General features: G+C 37.4%; 1 protein-coding gene across 1 annotated transcript in view; it reads left to right on the top strand.

Annotated features, from left to right (window-relative positions):
• Positions 1–5,042: 5,042 nt before the first annotated feature.
• Positions 5,043–9,711, top strand: part of KNL1 (kinetochore scaffold 1) — a 61,522-nt gene continuing 56,853 nt past the window's right edge. Inside the window, exons 1-3 of the mRNA XM_047075309.1 lie at positions 5,043–5,085; positions 6,422–6,461; positions 7,358–7,417. Coding sequence (XP_046931265.1) covers positions 5,051–5,085; positions 6,422–6,461; positions 7,358–7,417 — 135 coding nt within the window. The 5' untranslated portion in view covers positions 5,043–5,050. The remainder of the gene's footprint in view (positions 5,086–6,421; positions 6,462–7,357; positions 7,418–9,711) is intronic.

The raw sequence follows: 9,711 nt of genomic DNA, 5'->3' as shown, positions 1-9,711 counted from the left end.
GCATAGAACATGCTCTAGATATTGATAATGCTGTCCAATAAAGCTTTCAGTGATAATGGTAAGGTTTTAGATTTGTGCTGCCCAACATGGTTACCATTAGTCACAAATGACAACTGAATGCCTGAAATGTGGCCACTGTGAGTGAAGAACCGAATTTTCTATTTTATAGAAATTTAAATAGCTATTGTATTGGACAGCACAAGTCTAGAGCCTATATTAGTGGACACCATGGAATACCTTAACTCTAGGTATTGGTAGTGTAAATGCAGGAGTAGGCAAAGAGCCAGATAGAAAATATTTCACGTTTTGCAGTCTACGTGGTCACCTGGTCACCAGCATGGTCTCTGTTGCATGTTCTTTGTTTTTTGTTTTGTGTTCTTTTTCTTTTGTCTTCTACAACCCATTGAAAATGTAAGAAAAAACACTCATATAAGGGCTCCTTTGGCCCAGTAGCTGTAGTTTGCACACCTCTGGATTATTTAGACTAGTAATTACCAAACTTTTTTGGCTCAAGGTGCCCGAAGGTCAAAAAACAACAAACACACACAAAAACCAAAAAACACATAATAGTTCCATTTATTAAGTCATTAGGTCCAAACAACTTAAAAAATTAAGTTGTAATAAATTTATTCCTAACTGCTTAGTAGCCATTTAAAAAAAAATAATATGCATAAATTGAAGGAAAAGATAATATATTTTCTTCTTAAGTAATCTCAATTATTTACTAATTGGATATGTTTGCTTGTTGAACACTACACAACTTCTCAAATCTTGGAATCATACTGGACACTGCCACCCTCGTCTCCTGTACCACGTTGATAAAAAATATGTGCTTCATATCATAGTAACTGCCAAAAATCCAACTTGGCAATAATATGTTATCAAAACTAATGTAATACAAATGGGTACTGTTTTGAACAAGTAGTATTCATGGTGCCTGACAGATGTCAAGAATTGCTGTTTCTCTCAAAAATTTAAAATCCTAGGACACTTCTGTGAGTATGCTGTAGCACCCTTGGGTGCCAGGTGCACACTTTTACAACCAATCAATAATTAGTTAATGTGAGAGCAATAAAGAGTTCAACCATAACAGCATTTTATAAATGAAGCTTAACATGATCTAGGGTACCTATTTCTGTTGAAAGTGGAACTTACAGTTATATAACAATTTTTTTTTTAAAGGAGGACCTAAATAAGCTTTGAATCTCATTTAATTAAGTGCTGCAGACCAGTAGGTCTGCAGGTTAGATAGGACTATTTCAAACAGTGAAGATGTTTAGGTGATCTTGATTTTATAGTATTTAATATTTTTATCTGTGAATTTTGGTTTTTTTATTTAAACATTTTAAAAAATGTTTATATTTATTCTTGCTAGAGAGATAGAGTGTGAGTTGGGGAGGGGTAGAGAGAGAGGGAGACACAGAATCTGAAACAGGCTCCAGCCTCTGAGCTGTCAGCACAGAGCCCCATGTGGGACTTGAATTCATGAACCCATAAGATGATGACCAGAGCCAAAGGCCAACACTTAACCGACTGAGTCACCCAGGCACCCCTCTGTGAATTTTGAATGTGTCACTGAATTTAAAAATATTCTCAAAAGGAGAAAAACTATGGAAGTCAGTGATGGTAGAGGTAACTTAAAAGAATTGTTTCTTAATTACTCATTCAAATATTTATTGAGCTCCTATTACGTACAAAGCATGTGCTAGTTTCTCAGAATATAATAGTGAGGGTAAGAGACACCAGCCTTATTCTCATAGGGTTTATTAATGGGTCATAGGTAGTTTGGGGAAGTAACAGGAATAATTACTTTATGTAACAGACTTTTGAATTGTAGTTGTGGTAATGCTACAAAAGAGACATACACAATGCTACAAAGGGTGCTTTTCGTGGCTTTTTTTTGCCAAAAGAGAATAACAAATATAAATTCAGTGGCTCTGTGTGTGCAGGAATGGAAATGCCAATGTGGCTAGCATAGTGAGGAAGACAGTAGCATCAGGTGAAGTGTGAAGTCTGAGAGGAAGGTGGAGACCAGATCTTGTAGAGCTTTGTAAATCCTGGTGAAGAGTTTATTCTCAGTACTATGGGAAGCCATTGAAGGGTTTTAAGTAGGTGAGTCTCTTAGATGTAACTTATGTTTAAGAAGATAACTGTCAGGGTACTTGGGTGGCTCAGTTGGTTAAGCCACTATCTCTTGGTTTCGGCTCAGGTCATGATCTCACGGTTCATGGGAACAAGCCCTAGGTTGGGCTGTGCACTGCTGCACTGACAGCATGGAGCCTGCTTGGGATATTCTCTCTCTCTCTCTCTCTCTCTCTCTCTCTCTCTCTCTCTCCCCCCCCCCTCCACTTCCTCTCCCCTCCCCCCTTCACACAGCCTCTGTCTCTCTCAAGATAAATAAAGCTTAAAAAAAAAAGATAACTGTCTATGTAAATAAGGGACTATGGGGGATCAGAATGAAAGTAGGGAGACCATTAGATGCATTTTGCAATAGTTTACACAGAGGTAATTGTAGCTTGAACTATGTTGGGGGCACCAAAGATAGAAGTGAATGCATTTGGATATATATAATGCATGTGGGATATATATTGGAAATAGAACTACTAAGATTTTGTGAATAACAGAATTGGAAATAGGTGTCCTACTTGTTTAATCCCAGAGGGAAATGTTCAGTTTCACCATTAAGTTGATGTATGCTGTTGGTTTTTTAAATAGATATGGCTTGTTAGATTAAGGAATTTATCCTCTCTTCCTAGTTTGTTAGGCTCTTCTTTTTTTAAACATGAAAGGATGTTAAAGTCAAACTTTTTTCATCTGAGATGATCTTATGATTTTTCCATTTGATCTGTTGGTATGGCAAATTGTAAAGTTGATTTTCTAATGTTGAGCAAGTTTTGCATTACTGGAATAAAACCAATATGACTAAGATGTATTATTCTCTTTACAAATTGTTGGCTTCTTTGTGCTATCTATTTAGGATTTTTATATTTATGGTGCTGAAATTGGCATGTGATATTTCCTTTCTGGTACTGTATTTATTTGGTGTGGGGGTGGGTGTGTATGTGAGATGGAGATGTTTGCAAGTAAGAGCTTTCATTAAATACAAAATAATTACCCTAAAATGGTAAAAGTGGTTGCTTTTAAGGAGAATAGTGAAGTGCAGGGGGCTGCTATTTTTAAAAAATTATCTTGAGAAATCAACTTCTAAAAATATTGTAAGTAGGTATGGGTATTATATGTGAGCAGGAGTAAGTGAAACCAGAAGAATGGATAAACAAACTGAAAAAGTTATGGAGGATGAAAGGAGAGGGTCTGAAATCAAATTCTAATAGATGCCCATCATCTTGCTATATTGACACCTAATTGAATAAATTGATATTAAAAAAGAAGATTTTTGTTTCAGTTTGAAGTTCAGATTCATTATGAACTATTGTCCCTTAACTTGGCTTTTGTTATATATGATGAAAGCATGTAAAATATCTTTTAAGTATCTGGGTTTTTTTGGCGTTTTCTTTTGTTTTACTTCTAAAATAAGAACTTTGGTGGAATAGTTTATGTATATGGTATTAATGATGTGGTAGAAATGCTAATACTGTTGGGTAAAATATGTAGCTATTCTGTTCTCTGAAGTCTGCAGTAGAATTTTTTCTTACACAGAGGTGAGGTTCTAAAGTTAATTCATAGGGTGCCTGACTGGCTCTGTTGGTTGAGCGTCCTACTCATGATTTCGGCAGAGGTCATGATCCTGGCTCAGGTCATGATCCTGGGGTCATGGGATACAGCCCCTTGTTGGTCTCCGTGCTGAGTGTGGAGCGTGGTTAGGATTCCCTCTCCCTCTCCCTCTCCCTCTCCCTCTCCCTCTCCCTCTCCCTCTCCCTCTCCCTCTCCCTCTCCCTCTCTCTCCCTCCCTCCCTCCCTCCCTCTGCCCCTCTCCTGTGCATGCACACACTCTCTCTAAAATAAATAATAATAATAATAATAATAAAATAAAATAAAGTTAATGCATTTAGTATAGTTATGTGTAGCTAGGAACTAAGACCAGTTGAGGAAACTTTAGCTTATGTCTTTTATTTCACATTTGGAAAGAGAAATATTCATTGAGTGGAATTATAAGCATAATCAGCTACACTTTTTATTTTATTTTATTTTTTGCTATTTATATTTTAGAGAGAGAATGTGCAAATGGGGGAGGGGGCAGAGAGAGAAGGGGACAGAGGATCTGAAGCGGGCTCTGCACTGACAGCAGTGGCCCCCATGCAGGACTCAAACTCATGAACCATTAGATCATGGCCTTAGCCGAAGTCATTGCTCAACCAACTGAGCCACCCAGGCTCCCCTCAGCTACACTTTTTAAATGTTATTTTCATGTCTTAAAGATTTTTTGCTAAGTACTCACAGTTGAATTTTCTTTTTTTTTTTTTAATTTTTTTTTCAACGTTTTTTATTTATTTTTGGGACAGACAGAGACAGAGCATGAACGGGGGAGGGGCAGAGAGAGAGGGAGACACAGAATCGGAAACAGGCTCCAGGCTCTGAGCCATCAGCCCAGAGCCCGACGCGGGGCTTGAACCCACGGACTGCGAGATCGTGACCTGGCTGAAGTCGGAGGCTTAACCGACTGCGCCACCCAGGCGCCCCTCACAGTTGAATTTTCATAACATAAATATGTATATTATGTATTTTGAAACCTAATTGATTGCATTTGGGGATTGAATTATTATATAATCCACAAATTCTTATAACTAAGGTGAATTTTTATTTGAAATATTAATACCCATCTCATCCCAATCAAAGTTAGTCCCTGATTTATCTTGAATATGAGAATTATCCAGGAGTATTAATTATAAAGGGGTAGTTTAAACTCAAAATTTCTCTTGTTTTATAGCCTCATTGTATAGCTTTTGCTTCCCTTTTTTTGGTCTTCCCCCAGAGAGTAATTCTGAAGTCACAACTTTGCTATTAATCTCGTCATAGTTTTTAATTTCTTTTCTTTCTTTCTCACCTTTTCTAATGTTGTATATTTGTTTCAGAAAAAGATTTTCTTCAAAAAATGGATGGGATGTCTTCAGAAGCTAATGAAGAAAAGTAAGTTCATGCAGTGTAACTAAAAATGTTAAATTCTGTCAGAGAAAGATACTTTTCCTATTAGTAAGAACAACTGATAACTTCTGAAATCTTTTTCCATTTTGCTCCAAGGAAAAGAAGTAAATGTTACAAAGTCATAGCTCTCTTTGCCTTATCTTTGTGTTTACATATCTAGGGTCAAAATTAAGAGGGACTTTAGAGACCACCTCCCATCCCTTCAATTTAAGGATGGGAAAATTAAGGCCCAAGGAAATGAAGTGATTGGTCTAAAATTGGCATCACAAATTGGTGGCGTGTTTATAGCCTACACACTTCTTTTTTTTTTTCCCTTAAACAATGTTTTTACATTTTTGGATTAGTTGCTAAAATTTTCTCTTGAAAAATTGAGCGTAGCAACACTGGGCTTATATTCTTGTGGCAACCACTAACCTGATCAGAGTCATGACTGTGACCATTAGACTAAGCAGGAGCTCTCCTTTATCATCTCAACACTGCCTGTTTTTCTTGCATTTACTAAATTATCTGTTTGACCTCCATAGGCATTTTAATTTTCAAAACCGCTCTAAAAATCACACAGTAGTAAAACCAGAGCTAGAGTCTCTTGGTTTATGACCCATTTATCTTATAATTGTACCTCTGGGGGGCACCTGGGTGGCTCAGTCGGTTAAGCGTCTGAATTCAGCTCAGGTCGTGATCTCACGGTTCATGGGTTTGAGCCCCACATTGGGCTCTATGCTAACAACTCAGAGCTTCGAGCCTGCTTCGGATTGTGTCTTCCCTCACTGCCCCTCCCCTGTCCATGCTCTCTCTGTCTCTCGAAAATAAACATTAAAAAAAATTTTAATTGCACCTCTGTACATATGGTACGTTATGTTGTACTCATGGTTATTTCAAGAGATATTCTTGTAGTACACATAAGTATTTTATTTTTTTTTAAATTTTTTTTTTTTCAACGTTTATTTATTTTTGGGACAGAGAGAGACAGAGCATGAACGGGGGAGGGGCAGAGAGAGAGGGAGACACAGAATCGGAAACAGGCTCCAGGCTCTGAGCCATCAGCCCAGAGCCCGACGCGGGGCTCGAACTCACGGACTGCGAGATCGTGACCTGGCTGAAGTCGGACGCTTAACCGACTGCGCCACCCAGGCGCCCCCACATAAGTATTTTAAAACACTGACTTTCTAAATACTGAATTTAACGTCATATAAATTTTGCTAAGTGAAAGTGATTGATGTGTTAATTGAAAGTGATGGCCGATTTAAGGATGCTGTGATGATGGCTTTTGAAAATTCAGTCTTTCATCAGTGTGTCTGTAAATTTTTTTTTCCTTTTTCAGTGACAATATGGAAAGACCTCTTAGAAGAAGACATTCCTCAGTAAGAAACATTTAATAATAGTTACCTTTTTTTTGAATGATGACTATATGCCACAGTAATTTTGACTATAGCATCACCATCTGGCTCTACTTTGCTCTCTGGATAAAAGACTGAAATATTTAATTGGTTACACAATTCTGTAAATATACTAAAGTTTGTATTTTATTAATTTCTTAGTAATTTTATCAATCGTATGCTATGTAAATTATACTGCACTAAAGTTAAAAAATGTATTTAAACAGTGTAGTAAGGCACAAAAAATCCAACTCAAACTGATTTTAGCACAAAATTTATCCAAACAGAAGGATGACTTTTAGCACAACTTAACAGGGGTTCCAATAATATCACCAATACTAGGATTTTTTCTCACTTTTCTACTGATTGCTTCCTCTGTATAATCTCCAATGTCAGACAGGCTCTCTCCCAATGATTACTACATATAGCTCTCCCAACTTCCAGTTTCAGGTCCTAAATGAAAAAGTGTCTGTTTCCTCAAGATAAAACAAAAACAAAACTCAGGATCGAATCATATTGGCTCAATTATCTTGTTATAGGTCAAGTCCTCATTCCTGAACTGCTCACTAATGATGAGAGAATATCATGTGCACATTGTTATAGACCAAGGCTACATGTTGTACCCTAGGGTTGGGGTGGGGCTTACCCAGACCACATGAGATGAAGGTAGGCAAAATAATTGAGGTGGGTGGGCAGGGAAAAGGGAGTAGATACTGAGTGTTTAAACCAGCCACAGAGTATAGCTCTGCACAGTATGAATTTGAAGAGTTTTAGAGGCTTTCACAGAAATTTTAACATCTCTACCTTTCTCCTTATGATATAACTTGAACTGATTATTAATGGATATGCCAGATTTTATTGAATAATTCTAATTCTTCTAGATTTTGAAACCCCCAAGGAGTCCTCTTCAGGATCTCAGAGGTGGGAATGAAACAGTTCCGGTAAGTCTCTAGTGCAAATGCTTTATATAGATGACTATTTTCAGTGATAATTTTAACAGTCAGGAATTTATTAGCTATATGAAGACAGACATCATAAATGATTTTTAGTTGAATGTGTACAAATAAGCATCCCATGACCCTCAGGTTAAAATCCAAACTCTTGAGTAAGCTGGCACTCTTGATTTTTAACCCCCATTTACTTTTCCAACCTTCTTACTTGCCACTCTCACACATGTATCTCACCATTCAGGATTGCTTACTATTCTGCAAACATGACACAGACTGTCAAGCCTGTAAGAATTTACATGTGATATTTCCTTCATTTAGGTGGTTAGTCCTTCATTCTTCTTTGTCTTCCCAACATTCTATTAAAAACTTTTTTCAAACATTTTGAGAAGTAGCAGGAATTTTAGAGTGAATGCTCATATAGTCATCCCTTAGATTCTACAATTAATATTTTATCAAACTTTATCGTAAATCTGTAGCCCTCTTTATTTGGTAATTCCTGTTTACCCGTTAAGACTCAATTTTAGTATCACTTTTCTCAAAAAATCATCCCTCAATATCTTCTAATTGTCTGCTAATGTCTATTCTAAATGGAGAACTCTTTAAGGGTGGGTACTTTATCATGTGTTTTTTCAATTTATTTTGCCTGGTATAGGTGACTTTCAGTACATTTTGTTGACTGATGAAATGCATGTAGTTTTGGAGACCATATAATTTTGAATGTTCACTCTACTTCGGCCTCTCTAATCTTTCTCAAATACATAAAGCTTTTTCCTGCCTCAGGGCCTCTGCATACATTCTACCTACAAGGCTTTCTCTCTACCCAGTGCTTTATCTGACTAATTTTAACTGATCCTTCAGGTTTCAAATATACTTCCTCAAAGTAATCTTTCCTGATTCTTAGGCTAGATTAGTTTTTTTTTTTTAATACAATTTTCCTTCATAACACTCATCACACTTTGAATTTTATATTTGTGTAGATTTTTTGTTTCAGTATCTTTGTCACCATAATTCCCAGTATAGAGTAGGGGCTATATTTGTTTCCTTTACCATTATTTTTTCATCACTCAGTACAGGAGCTGGTGTATGTGTGTGTGTGTGTATGTGTGTGTGTGTGTGTGTGTGTTAAAAACTTAGTGAACATTGAATAAGTAAATAACAGATTCATAGACTCCTAAAGCTTTAAAACCAATAGGACCTCACCAGTAATCTTAAATCCAATTGCTTATTTTTAAAAAAATGTTTATTTTTTTTTTTTAATTTTTTTTAACGTTTATTTATTTTTGAGACAGAGAGAGGCAGAGCATGAACAGGGGAGGGGCAGAGAGAGAGGGAGACACAGAATCTGAAACAGGCTCCAGGCTCTGAGCTGTCAGCACAGAGCCCGACGCGGGGCTCGAACTCAGGGACCGTGAGATCATGACCTGAGCCGAAGTCGGACGCTTAACCGACCGAGCCACCCAGGTGCCCCAAAAAAATGTTTATTTTTTATAGATGAGAAATATAAGGTCCAAAGAGGTTAAATTTTTGTCCAAGTCCACGTAGTTAGTGGCAGACTTCAAATTTGAGATCTAATCTACTAATTTCTAGCTCAGTGCTCTTTCCAGTATACCACACAAATTTCAGTTTTTCTTTTTCCTTTTATTATTTTTTTAAAGCTTATTTATTTTGAGAGAGAAAGAGTGAGACAGCATGGGCTGGGGAGGGGCAGAGAGAGAGGCAGAGAAAGAGAATCCCGAGTAGGTTCCATGCTGCCAGCGCAGAGCCTGACACAGGTTTTGATCTCATGAACTGTGAGATCATGAACTAAGCCGAAATCAAGAGTTGGAGGTTTAGGGGCGCCTGGGTGGCGCAGTCGGTTAAGCGTCCGACTTCAGCCAGGTCACGATCTCGCGTCCGACTTCAGCCAGGTCACTATCTCGCGTCCGACTTCAGCCAGGTCACGATCTCGCGGTCCGTGAGTTCGAGCCCTGCGTCAGGCTCTGGGCTGATGGCTCAGAGCCTGGAGCCTGTTTCCGATTCTGTGTCTCCCTCTCTCTCTGCCCCTCCCCCGTTCATGCTCTGTCTCTCTCTGTCCCAAAAATAAATAAACGTTGAAAAAAAAAATTTTTAAATAAATAAATAAATAAATAAATAAATAAATAAATAAATAAATAAAAGAGTTGGAGGTTTAATGGACTGAGCCACTCAGGTACCCCTTCTTTTTTTTTTTTTTTAAAGTAAGAAGTATAGTGGCATCTGTTAGTTTCAGTATTTACTATATCATTATCATTGTCCTAGTAAGCTCA

This window comes from Lynx rufus, unplaced genomic scaffold (genome assembly GCF_022079265.1).
Source record: "Lynx rufus isolate CCGP_SWC_20201006 ecotype Redwood Valley unplaced genomic scaffold, mLynRuf1.p SCAF_13, whole genome shotgun sequence".
Classification (NCBI taxonomy): Eukaryota; Metazoa; Chordata; class Mammalia; order Carnivora; family Felidae; genus Lynx; species Lynx rufus.
This window is presented reverse-complemented; position numbering and strand designations above follow the sequence as displayed.